Here is a 13,564-nt window from a genome sequence, read left to right as displayed (position 1 = left end):
AATTTGGAAACCCTCAGCTTCTTTCGAAAAAAACCATGATTTTTGATTATTTGTATGTAAACGGATTTAATACGATATGTAGAAAACAGTGTTAGAAGTTATTCTCTATATGATAATAATGTTCAGGTACATGTTTATTACTTCCTGCATATTATTTAAATACATTTACAACATGATAAAATATTAACAGAATATTTTAAATTGTAGGTTAATATTGCATATGTCATTATTAGGAAAAAGCGATTGTTGAGGTATTTAAATCATGTAATGGTGATTAGCTTTTTTTAAGATTATAGTATAATCTTCAGATTTTCCGTCTTCTTGGAGTTATCTTTGATGAAATGCTGGATAGAAATGAAAACTATGTTCTAGGCTGGCATTCCTTATTTAGACCTTTGGAACTTTAGTTTACGTATCCAGCAAATAAATAATTCTAAATATTTACTACACTTATGTGTACAATTCAATTAAATATGATTTATTTTTTTAGAGATCTGAATACCAAAAGGCTTTAAAGTTCGAAACAGAATTGTTCTTATCATGTGGGGTCAGGTTCCGTGAAAATTTCAGTCCTCTCCTCAGACAACCTTATTCTGTATCCATCCCTGATATTTACATCTATGAAGCATTGTCTTTATTAAAGCCTATACATCAGTTATTTGAAACAATTGCATCACTCGCCATCCTTACGTCACTAGTCACAATAGTGACGTGGTGTTTCTTATTCAAAGATTGAATCTTCTAGAAAAGATTGTTCTTATTCTATTTTACAGTTATATAACGCATTGCCTTAGAGAATCAAGTAATTTCTTAGAAACTTTTGAATATTTTTAGATGTTATTATTTTGTATATGAGTTTTTGGCGGGATGTATAAACCAAAAAAAGTGTACTATAATTTGTTTTGTTCCTATAGGATATGTATAAGATTCCTGATTTCCTATAAGGTGTGTAGAAAAGCTCAATGTTTAATTGTAAAAGTACATGTTGATAATTGTCATGAAACTGCTACGAAACACAAAATACTCTATTCTATTCTAACTCAACACTAAGAGAGAATGTATAAACGAGGTGAGCAGGAAAATATCTACAGACTATATACAGACTATATATATATATATATATATATATAGTATATATATATATATATATACATGCTCCGGTCGCTAGCTGTATTTGAAACTAGATCCAAGCATTGAACCATACTATCACAAGGTCAAAAGTATAAGCAATATACACACAGTATACTAATACACAATAAGTTACATATATTTATATGATAAAAGTCCCAATTCTGGTTTCAATAGAGCATTCTCAGATATTGCATGAACGATTACATGTTTAGATTGTCTGCCGCGAAGAATAACAAATTCTGTCAGTTAGTTGAAGAAATTATTCTGAAGACATAAAAGACTATATCCTCAGATGACACCACATCCAGATGTTCAGCTGCCGATTAGAGATCTGTGGGTATCTCCTTACAATGACATTCGCCATAGAAGAGGATACAGTCTACTTCATGAAGGTAATGTTTCATCGTTTAAATTACAACCGTAGATACTAAATCCATGTTACGTAACACGCTTTGCTCAAGTCCACAAGTTATTTCATTAGGCTACTAGTATTACGATTTCATGTGTTAAACTTTCGAATGACCGGAGTCAGTTTGTACAATTATTATTTTTTCTGTTTTTTTTTTTTTTTTTTCATAGCAACATGTTTACCCATAGGACTAATTAGAAATGTCCGTTTATTCCAGCTAAATCCCATCCTAGAGTGAGATTCGCTATCATCGAACACTCGACATTGCTTTTATAGAAATGCGCCTTTACGAAAAGGACAGACAGATATGAAGGTTTTCCAATTCCTAGAGGAGTAGTGTTCGTCAATCAGCCAATTAGAAAACAAAATAGCACGTTAGTTCAGATTCTTTAAAAATGTCTGTGCACACATAAACAAATGGCAATTATTATTTTTAACTGGAATTAAAATGGTATTGTTTGTCCACATGCATTCGTATCTACTTAGTGCAGTAATTGAATAAACTTACAAGGAAATATTATAAAGACCACGATGCCAATGACATAATTCGGCAAGGATAAAATAACAGACATCTAAAGGAGTAATTGTAACTTTATATTATGCATAAGGAAATTAAGTTTATCCCAAATCCTACAAACAGACTGATAGATAAAAGATAAATTTATCCAACTATCCAACTCTCAGAGGATAGGCTTCGTTAGTATTAAGCCAAGGCCTATGCAGGGGCATGAATCATCTTCCACGATTTATTCCATTTATTTATTATTTATATATTATTATTATTAATATAATGTAATATAACAAGAAGTTACAAGAACATTTTATTTTAGCCTGTAAGCACCAGCCCAAGAGTTTACTTGAGTATATATAGATAAAAGGAGAAAAAACAAATCATTCTTTTTTTTTCAGGGAATTTGAGAGAGAATGTGCAGCCTACTAAAACAAAATATATTTCTGGAAAAGACACGATGCAGGTTGTACTCAGACCATACATATTTGTAGGACAATGCTTTGGGCTTATTCCTGTAAGGGGAATTTTCAGTGAAGATCCAAAAGACCTGATGTAAGTAGAATGCACACTATTAATTTAAGAAATAAAAGTCTGAAATTAAATTTACTAACATAAAAAAGGTTGTCTTACTTTGAATAAACTCTTTTATTCCCAAAATAAAAAACAAGAATTTCATTTCAGGTATCCATAAAAAATGCCTCTTTATTCTTGTGTTTTTTATAGTAACGGATGTAATTAATATCTCCTAACAAATTATATATTGTGCATATTTTATATATATATATATATATATATATATATATATATATATATATATATATATATATATATATATATATATATATATGTATGTATGTATTAGAGCATTATATGAGTTTTAGAAATGTAATGCATGTTTCATAATAACATTTATTTACGTTTATGATAGATGGGTTTTTTTTACTTTAAATAGTACCCATTATTTTTACTAATGAAAACTTCATCTTTTTGATCCTTCATCTGATACTTTTAACTTGAAATTACAATTATGAGGAAAAGTAGTGTTCAGTACACTTCTACTTTATCTAATTAAAACCTTTCTGTCAGTTGAAATTTTAGGCGATACTTAAGTTACATGCGGCTATAAGTGCATTCAGGCCAGAGAAAAATGGTTACATAGAAATGGATTGCTGCTGAACGCAGCTTTAAAGATTTTGAGAGTGACGTAAAGTTTAAAGTAAATGGCTTCTGGAAATATGTCTTTCAGGTTTAGGAAAACGTTCCTCAATTCCTGCTTTAAATATTGATAACGAATAAAATTAATTTAGATTTTAGAACTTTTGGAGACGTTTTTGCTTCCGCCTATCAACATTTTGAAGAAAACAAGTTGCCAGTGAAGCCTGAGATTTTCAACTGATCATAATCAAAAGTCAAAATTTCCCCCATTTCCAGTAATGTGGACGTTTTGTCATCAGTTTTAACTCCCTTAGCTTATAGGTTTGAAGATGCTGCTCCATTTGTTATTAAACATAAATCTCATGTCGTTGCTCATTGGTCGCATCATTTTTTGGTGGAGTTTAACAAACTACCACTACAAGAAAGTTGCATTTAATTCTACCATTGCATGACAGTCGTTAGTCCATTGTTTACCTATTTTTTACAGAGAAATTAATAAGTATCAATTATGTGACATGTCCAGTAACAGAAACATTGCAAGGAATGTAAAAATATTCTAGTACTCGACGTTTAAAGCATTGCTAGATAAACAAGTTAACCTCTTTTTTGTGTTTAAGATTTTTTCATTTATGTTGCAGGTTCTCATGGAAAGCAAAACGAACTATATATAGCCTTATAATACTTGCAATAACAACAATTATGTCTCTAATGCACATAAGTGGTTCTCTGAAGTATCATGGACTTGGCTTCAAAAGTTTAGGTATTTTTAGTAAAGAATAATGCTTTGCTAACTATTATTTATATTTATAGTGATAATAGTGATAGATTTAGCGTTATTACAATATATTTAGTGAACCATTTATTGCCAAACGTTGAAAACGTTATGATGGTTTAAGAATTGTGGCTTCTTTCCATTGGAGAATTGAAAAAACAACCCTTAATACTATAAATTTGTCTTCATTTGGGGAAATTTTCATATATTAGCATAGCATATTAAGGGTCACGTGCATTCCCTATAATTTTCAACGGGTTCTCTAATATAATTAAGAGTGATTCCCCTTGCAAACTTTTCTTATTACACATGAGTGGATGGTTTTCAAAAATGAATGCTCTTTACTAAAAACAAAGATAAAAATAAATTGTTTTATTAGCAACTATTAAAATCCTAAGAACTAATAAACCGAATAAATTTACTAGTTGTATTTACATTCATGTACACGATGTAATGACTGGAATTAAACATATATGAGTAGTTTTAATAAAAAGTATTGAAATTCTAGGAAATACTACGTTGAATTACCTCTAATTTTGTACTGGACTCTAAAAACCCTAAAAACTTTCATTGCCATAAAGCTGATACAGAACATTTGTAGCAGTTGTATAGATGCAATATGATCAATTTGGATTCAAAGTGTCACAAAGGATAATGCCAAGAAAGAATGACAGGATTTCTAAAATTTCCCATCGTAATGAGTAACAAAACGGATAAAATACTACGTTTAAAGAACTGCAATATATTCCCGTAAGCCAGGAGTAAAAAGAAGATCACTTATTAGGTAGGGTTGTTCAGTAAGCATAGGCCAATGGTTATCAATTCCCTAACGTCAAGGAATTTTACAACAGTACAAAATACGGGACAAAAACTGCATTGTTTTATACTTGCTTATCATTGCATTTAAGTATGTTTATACCTGAATAAAAAGACGCGTTCCAATCCTTGAAACGTATTCTATTCTTGTGAATTTTATATAAAGAGCTAAAATTCAGAATGTTCAGAAAGTGTGATAGAGATACTTATCTTACAATTGAAATATGATCACGTTTCAGATTATATTGTGAGAGGCTCAATGTCAATAGTGTACATGATCATATTCCTTGGCCAAGCCCGCTCCTGGCCGAAACTCATGATTGAATGGAGCAAGACTGAAAGGCAAATGAAACATTTTCATCCCATCCTTGGGCTTTCTAAAAAGATCTACTTCTTTATTTTCATGTTTGGCTTGGGAACTGTTTGTAAGTATAAAGCAATTGACACATCAATTTAAAAAGATAAAGATGTGTTAATATTTCACACACGTTTATTTCAGCGAAATAAATACATTTATAAATGAGTTTTATTCTGAGTAACAAGGTATTAACATTTATAAACTATTTTAAAATAACTGTACATTTTTTTTCTTAACATGAAATAACAACTGTTTACAAATCAGCAGGTAATGTAGAGTGTAGCTTCCAATAGCACCTCTAATTGTATGATTTTCACTATTGAAAGTTCATTTTTTTGCTTTTAATTCATTATTTGTTATATTTATGTTTTATGTATTATCACCTTGACCAGGTTCTATTGCTTAAATATTATGAAGTGGGGTATGAAAATAATCAACCCACCGTTGCCTTTATGGACCTCCTAGGAGGATGCAGTGTGGTATGGGGAAGCTAGCGTGAACCTTTCCAAACAGTACAATAACCGAATCAAGCAAGGTCGAGTGTGGTTGCTCCTTGGATGGGTGACCGCTGACCAATCTTGTCCTTATAATCAGCCTCCCCGGCCATAATTGGTGTTTCAGAAGCCAACATTTAAGCCTTGATCGTGAGACAGTATGTTAGAGAGACATTCTTTAGCTCTGAATTCACGTGGTAAAATACGACATTCTTTAAACATATTAACACCATGTTTATCTCCCATCTTGTCTTGTAGCTGTGTGATTTGGTTTTAGAGAGCTTCACTGTATCCCCAGGGTTTGACCTTTGATCCTGTTTGTATTAACTTATTTAAATATGTTATTAATGTAACTAAGTTTACTTTCACCATTGGTATTGTGTTATTACATTGTGTATAAAGAGTTTATAGAACAGTGTAATGATAATGGAGTAAATATAAATGTTTCTTAGCATATAGCAATTCTAAGATATAGAACTTCTAATCGAAAACTTGTAAGTAATATAGGTATAAGCATTAAAATGGTCACCATAAAATTATGTCTTATCCAAATTAAACCATTATTAATTGAAATAATTAAGTTACACATACTGTTACATAACGGATCTATCGTGAGAAAGGTTAATTCAATGTGAATGTTGAGTTTAGTTCTAGTTTAATTTCCTCTTAATGAAACGTCTAGAATGTGACCCTGTCACTGATTTGGCTCCTGGAATCTAGATTCATGTTCGTCTAAATGGATTTAAAAAAATGTGGTGAAGATAAACCTCCGAAATTAAATTTTTACATTTTTAGATTTCAGAGGCATCTAGACTTCATAGTGTAATTTAGGAGACAGGTGTCGTCATTGCCTGATCAAATGTACAATTGAGTGCTCTAGGATGAGTTAGACATAATATTTAAGCACGGTGGATCAGTCCAGTTTTCTATACATAACGTAACTACGGTTTCACCTAGATTGCACAATATTTATGGTCTAGGAGTCACTGACGTGTAAAGATGTGAAAAGTTCACTTTGATCACATTCGTCGCGAACATTCTTTAGACCTCTTCAAGCGAACATAACTCCAATTTCAAGACTCAAGGCTGTGATAGCACCAGGCTCCAGACGCTTCACTAAGAGAAAGGTAAAATGGAGTAAACATTGACATTCAGTTATTTTGCGCAGTACTAAAACGGAAAATAAATATTTTACTTAGTTGTAATTATATGGATATCATCAAACTCAAATGTAAGCTATTATTTTTGTTACACATAAGAACCATTGTGACAAAGTAAATAATTAAAATAACGTTTAATTGATTCATCGTTTTTCAGTGTTAGTAATGGCTCGCATAATAGGCAACTTCCCGTCTTTTCATCAGTGCTCTGAAGATTTATCAGAACTGTTCCTCTTATCAGTGTACGCGATGCAATACTACATCTTCTTAGTGACAGACTTCTCCCTCTACAAGACTGTTATATCTGTGGTGTTTCTGATCCATCGCTGTCTCATGCATGTGTACGACGAGCTGACAATCATTGTGTTCACGTACAGCCTCTACCTGCGATTCCGTCAGTTACAAGAACACCTGTTCAAAGCAAAAGATAAGGTCAGTCGTAGTTGAAGACTTACTGTCCATCTTAGAACACAGGCAACATTCTTAAGTATGTTATTAGTTTTATCTATAAAATATGTTGTATTAAACCCAATGTTAGAACGGTTCTTCTGTTCTACACTTAGCAGCTAACTGGTTTTACAAATGTGCTGCTATCATTACAATGTTTAGGCGAGCTCTGCCACTGATCACATTACATGAATATAACATTAACTCCTTCACTGCTGGTCTATACTGATTGATGTTGAGTATTCATAACCATCAAGTACGCACTAGAGTGTCTATCACAGTTAACGTGTTAAAAACAGAAACTATATTGCAGACTAATGCTGAGTTATTATTTATAAGGATTATTACATAAAATCTTAATACAATGGGAAAATATATTATACTACAGTAATTAAAATTGTATTTTTGCAATTGCAAGATAATTGCGTCAAAAGACTATTTGTGTATTGTGATTATTTGAGTAGTTACAATGTTAACTCTTAGTGTATGTACGGTTTACTGTAGAATACGCATGGCATATTTTGAAGAAAGAGTGAGCAAAACTATTAGAATACAGAAGTTCATGAATAAATTAAAATAACAAAATTCATAAAAAAACTATGAATCCTATTATATAATTAAATGAAACTCATTTTGCGTAGTGAATATCAGCTCCTGTGAACCAATGAAAGTGTTCTACAGGAAGTAACGCCACCTTCCATGTTTAAATAATCAAAGGTTCTGATTGAGATTTAGCACCCTTCATCCCCTCAATATTTTCATATCCTCTTTTAGTCCGCTGTCGACTATCATTATCTTCGTCTACATATTTTTACATTTTTTTCAACGGTAAAGAGTTTACTCTTAATTTCTATCCTTAAATTTTACTCTTCTGCTTTGATAACTTACGTACCTATGATAAATGTGTATGTTCAAAAAATTTCTAGTTTTCTTTTTATATGTCCTAACAGTGGTTTTGCCATTATTCTTGTTCTATTTAATTCATTACAAATCTATTACCTATGAAGAAATCCATGTCGTTGTTTAGAAAGGTCTTCTAGTGCTAGTTTAACTAGCTTTCGTCTCAAGCCATAAGGAACCTGTATAAGAACAACTTATACTTCATAAAACATTATTTTACGTGTCCGTTACCATCTATTACTTCAATGTACTTTCTAAAGCTCCAATAACCTTCTTTTAGTCTCTTTTTTCATTTATTTTCACACTAACATAACTTTGGAAACTCGTATTAATTTCAATGGCAAAACTTTATATCTGCAACTTGGTATCTCGTTTCCTTACGATAGTTAATACATATATTCTTCGAGATAGCTAGAATGAAAATTAAATTTTGATACAGCATCTGAAGTAAACATGAAATAATAATTGTCATACTTTCTTCAATGTACTAAGTTAGTTACAGACTAACTGAATGTTGTAAATTAATACAAATTTTATGCGAGTAATTTACATTTTTAGAGAATGCCAATCACCTACTGGACTGAAATGAGAGAAACATACAACCAGTTGTCTCGTTTGACAAGACGACTGGACGACCATCTCGCCTGGATGACACTGGTCTGTTTTGCATCAAACCTTTACATTATCTGCGATCTCCTTCTCAGGACACTCAGGTAAGCGTTTCCAGACGACACCAATATCTGAATCGACAAGCTGACTCTTTAGAAACAGTAAAGCCACTTTTTCTAAACTTAATACTCACTTCTCACCGTAAATAGAACAAGTATGTTCCCTCTTTACTGTTTTTGAACAGAGGTAACTGATCACGTGACCGTATTACTACACGTTGTGAGACTGTCACGTAACAGATCTTATCCGGTACTGACTGGACTGCGGTACAGTAGAAGTTCTTTAACCATCTTGTTAGATTGACCTGAAAACGGTAGTGTATGTAAAACCTGTAGATAGCTTTCAATGCCAATTACATAGTAAGTGGTTGCTTGTGTGATGGTGTTCAAATACGTAGACAAACACATCTCGTTGTAGTGATCATTAGGTATGGAATCAAGAAGAAGCTTTATAAATTGTTGTAGATGGTAAAGTACGTGAAATACTAAAGCACGGGGTCTTCACAAACTCCAGTGGTTTATTTACCTATTTATTACGTATCAGTCAGGTGAAGTGGAAAGAATAAAGTTTGTGTTCAAATCTTCTTTTACTTATTGTTTACATTTGCCATCCTAATTAGTTCTGTTATGGCAACGGTTTGAAAATAATATTTTCTGAAGGTGTGTTTCTAGAACATAAAATGTCCATTCCAGCTTTAAGAAGAGCGGCAGCCTGACCAACTGGCTGACACTGTACATTCTGTTGTTTACTCTGGTGAGGACGTTTGGAGCTGCATTGATGGCGTCAGCAGTTCACAATGAGAGCAAGAAACTCCTCCCTCTGCTCTTCTCGATCACTAGTGACTCTTACAATAGGGAGGTTAGTTGTGAACTTATTATGGTTAAAGGGCCTTGATATAATTATTTACTTACATTATCCGTAGTTATCATATATATATTTCAGATATATCCGGTTACTCATATTTAATGTTATACATTTATTGAGGTTACTGAGATTTGAGTTTTCAAGTGTTTAATATATGTTCTTAATTATTTGCCGATAACTTTTATTATTAACAATACGGTCTTATTGATGGAATGTAATTATGTAGAGTTGTAGTAAAGAGCAAACAAAAATTTGTAATCAAATTTGATAAATTCACATGCTATATATTAGATTATGTTTTAGGTTGGCAGGTTTCAAATGCAGGTGATACATAGTGAGATCATGATCACAGGCTACAACTTCTTTTCCCTCACTCGTTCCTTCATTCTTACCGTAAGATATTCCTCAATAAGATAAAATTACACTTGATTTTGACTAATCTGTAATTAAGCCAGAAGCTTTTATCACAATTTATTGTAACCTTAGGCCTAAATTTTAAAACATTTTGAAATTCTGAGTGATATAAAATTCCATTAGACTTTACTGGTTTATTAATAGGCTGTACTCTACTGTTCAAGGAAAGTTTTGTTGATTTGGTATTGAAAAAAGTGTACATTTATGACTGCTATTGATATAATTGTTTAAAAAGAATATAAAAGAATTTTAGACTATATTGTTTAAAGTTAGCAAAGGGAACTGCAACATTCTGTTTGGAGTTATTGTTAAATCTTTAATTTAAATTTATAATCTATAAAATACATCAATTATTGTATATACTTCTACAGACTAGATACTATATACTGGAAAACTTTAGCCAAAGAAATAAATAGATACTCTCATTTTGTTTTCTTTACAATCATTATTGTATATTTTATTTATATTTTATTTTTCATAGCTAATTACAGTAAATTGATTTACATATAAAAAGTAAAAATTACATTTATTGGGTTCTGTTACAATATTGAAACGTAAGAATTTAGAATTTAACCATTAAGTCAATTTAGAAATTCAGAATTAAATCAATGTTTCAATGATGGTGTTCCAGCTAGATGGTGTTTCCCCCGAACTTCACTCACGTGATTACTTTATCGTTTCGGCTGTATTTGGATGCTGTAATAAATTTATTATAGTTTATAAAGTGGAAAATGTTGAGAATTTTGATAAATTAAAAAATTGATTGATACAAAAATGTATATATTCAACAGTCAAGTTTGGGTTAAACACTGAAAGGCTCATTTTAAAATTAGAATTGACAATTTTATAAGTCTACGGGTGTAAAGTTCGGATAAAGTATTAAGGGTTGGGTATGCCCTAAATGTATATTCCTGACCACATAGATTTTATCAGAAGGGAATTTAAAAAGGGTCTTGCCTCATAAAAGTTAGATTTTAGTGTCTAAGGACAATTTTTAAGGGAGGATAAATCAATTTTGGATCAGTGCACAGAATTAAGTCTACTCAGAGTCAAATAGAGAAGAAGGATGAGGGGCCAGACAACACAAGTGACAGTTCCCAACAACGATGTTACTCTTAACCCTCTTGTTTTTCTTCTTAACATTCATCAGTATATTGTTTGAAAAGAAGCTTGATGGTAAAATATTTAAAAAAATTATTATTAATATTTTTTAATGAATTTCAAAATGTGAGTGAGGGAAATAAACTCATTACACTTTCAATTGAGATAATTAAAATTAAGAATGTGACGATGATATGGATGAACTCAAAAATAACTAGCAATAAAATTAATTTAACATTAACAAGAAATTATGTAAAATTTATTGTATTGCTATATTTATAAGTGATTTCTGTCGTACTTTTATAAATGACATATTAATGCGTTATGAAATGTCACAAATATATTTCTATGTTAATAAAAAATCTATTTATTTATTTGGAAAAAACTAATACGGTGGATGTTGGTAAACGTTGGAAAATGTACAAAAATATCGTAACTTAAGAATATTTTACTGTTTAGTAATACAATTTTAGCAAGCAAGGATTATTTAGTTCTAATAAGAAATGAAATTTTGTGTTTTTATAGTTAATAATATAGTACAAAAGAATAAAAATATGTATATACTAATTTGAAAAAACTATTAATAAACTTTTATGTTTTGTAGGTTGCAGGAACAATAGCGACATACGAAGTGGTGCTGCTTCAGTTTGGACCACCAAATGAGATTAACTTTGCTCCTTTAAACATATCAGAAATTTGTGTTCTTATAAGCCAAAAGTAAAATAACAGAACATATGTTAAAATATCACATTAAAGTGATATTGTACGAAGTATGGACATAATGTAACATTTTTATGATTGTACTTATTTATTATTGCCTTTACCCATCTCTGTTTTGTTAAATTGCGACCGTAGCAAAAACAATAAGAGTGGCTACGATTGTAAGAACTTTAAAAATAATCAACTCTTATAAATGAAATTCCTATGTGAATTTTGACAAGGTATTTTTTTACATATAATACACATACCTGAAAATAGTGTTTTCATTTGGTAAATACATTTATTTTGATTGGTCTGTTTATGGAACAAAGACACAGAAGTTACCTTTCTCTTCTGTAACAAACTCATTCACATAATTTGTTTATGTCATATTCTTTTCATATTGCATTTGCAGCCTATTATCATACAATGTAAAATAGTTACATTTATTCTTCCTCAAAATATTTTGTATGGATATTATGGATGCGACTTATGCATTTTATACTTGAAAATTTAAACTTTTTATACTTTGATCCTTCCTTTTATACTTTGAACATTTAAAATTTTATCTCACCAATCTCTTTGTTAATGTTTTACAAATATGAAATGTGGCATTATTTAGGCGCAAAGTAAATTTTAACCAGAAATTTAGTTATTCGTTAACACATCTAACTTTTCCTTATTCAACTAAAAGGTACATAATATCTTCCATTACAATCCAATTTGAAATTTTAGTTTTCCTGGAAAGAATGTCTTAAAACGAATGAACGGGAAAACGCGCTCTGTCGTTAGGTTACTCTTGACCAAATAGACCCTTCCATTAGTCTAATATACTTTATCTCTCTTAGATTTTTCACGCTTTACTCTCAGAAGATGTTCCATACATATCGTTACGAGTCACATTTGAGCTATACATAATAAAATTGAGGGATTGACATGAATACAATATTAATCTTCAGAAAGCGAGTTCATTAATGTGTAAATTACAATTGTTTAAACTTTATAAGAAAGCTTTTAATGGTGGAAGTAGTAAGTACTTCTGAAAAGTATTTTACTATAACATAAAACCCATTCAAAGTATGGCTATTAACGCTCTGTCCCTGGAACTATTGATATTTAAACACATTTATTTTTATCAAAATGGTTATAACATCATTTAAAAAAATTACTTTTAGGAATGAATAAAGTAAAAGTGGCATTGTATACATCTAATTATACATATTTTATATATATATATATATTTAAAGTAAAACTTTAAAATATATATTTAATGTACTATACAAAAAAAGGAATAACTACTATTAATGTGCATATAAGATCGATATTGTGAGAAAAGCAAAGTACAAATCACCATATTTCTAATGTACACCGTTAAACTAAACCTTGATTATAAGATCAATAAGAATTTAATCGATTTAGTTTTACAAAACTAGTTATGAAAAGATATCATATCTCTGCACAGCACAATATGTGCTGACATAGCAGTATGGCAGGTGGCCAACCCTACCCACCTTTGGCTTCTGTGTACTGAATCCCACTGCTCATATACAATTTATCCCTCAATAGCACAAAAGTTCGTTCTGTTTAAGCCTAACTCATAATGGACAGGTGTCACTAAACTCTGCCTACTTTACCAGAATGAATGCACAATTTCTCGGACTAGT

At 30.8% G+C, this 13,564-nt stretch overlaps 1 protein-coding gene across 1 annotated transcript; it reads left to right on the top strand.

Annotated features, from left to right (window-relative positions):
- Positions 1–1,423: 1,423 nt before the first annotated feature.
- LOC124354826 (gustatory receptor for sugar taste 64f-like) lies at positions 1,424–12,004 on the top strand. Its single transcript, XM_046805575.1, has 9 exons — positions 1,424–1,523; positions 2,450–2,603; positions 3,845–3,966; positions 5,034–5,219; positions 6,964–7,238; positions 8,712–8,866; positions 9,515–9,680; positions 9,990–10,079; positions 11,806–12,004. Exons 1-9 carry the CDS (start codon positions 1,424–1,426, stop codon positions 11,920–11,922), a joined length of 1,365 nt encoding a protein of 454 aa, XP_046661531.1. The 3' UTR covers positions 11,923–12,004.
- The last annotated feature ends 1,560 nt before the right edge of the window (positions 12,005–13,564 follow it).

The sequence above is a fragment of the Homalodisca vitripennis genome, chromosome 1 (genome assembly GCF_021130785.1).
Source record: "Homalodisca vitripennis isolate AUS2020 chromosome 1, UT_GWSS_2.1, whole genome shotgun sequence".
In the NCBI taxonomy this organism is placed as follows: domain Eukaryota; kingdom Metazoa; phylum Arthropoda; class Insecta; order Hemiptera; family Cicadellidae; genus Homalodisca; species Homalodisca vitripennis.
The sequence above is the reverse complement of the archived record's forward strand: the minus strand, read 5'-3'. Positions and strand labels throughout refer to the sequence as shown.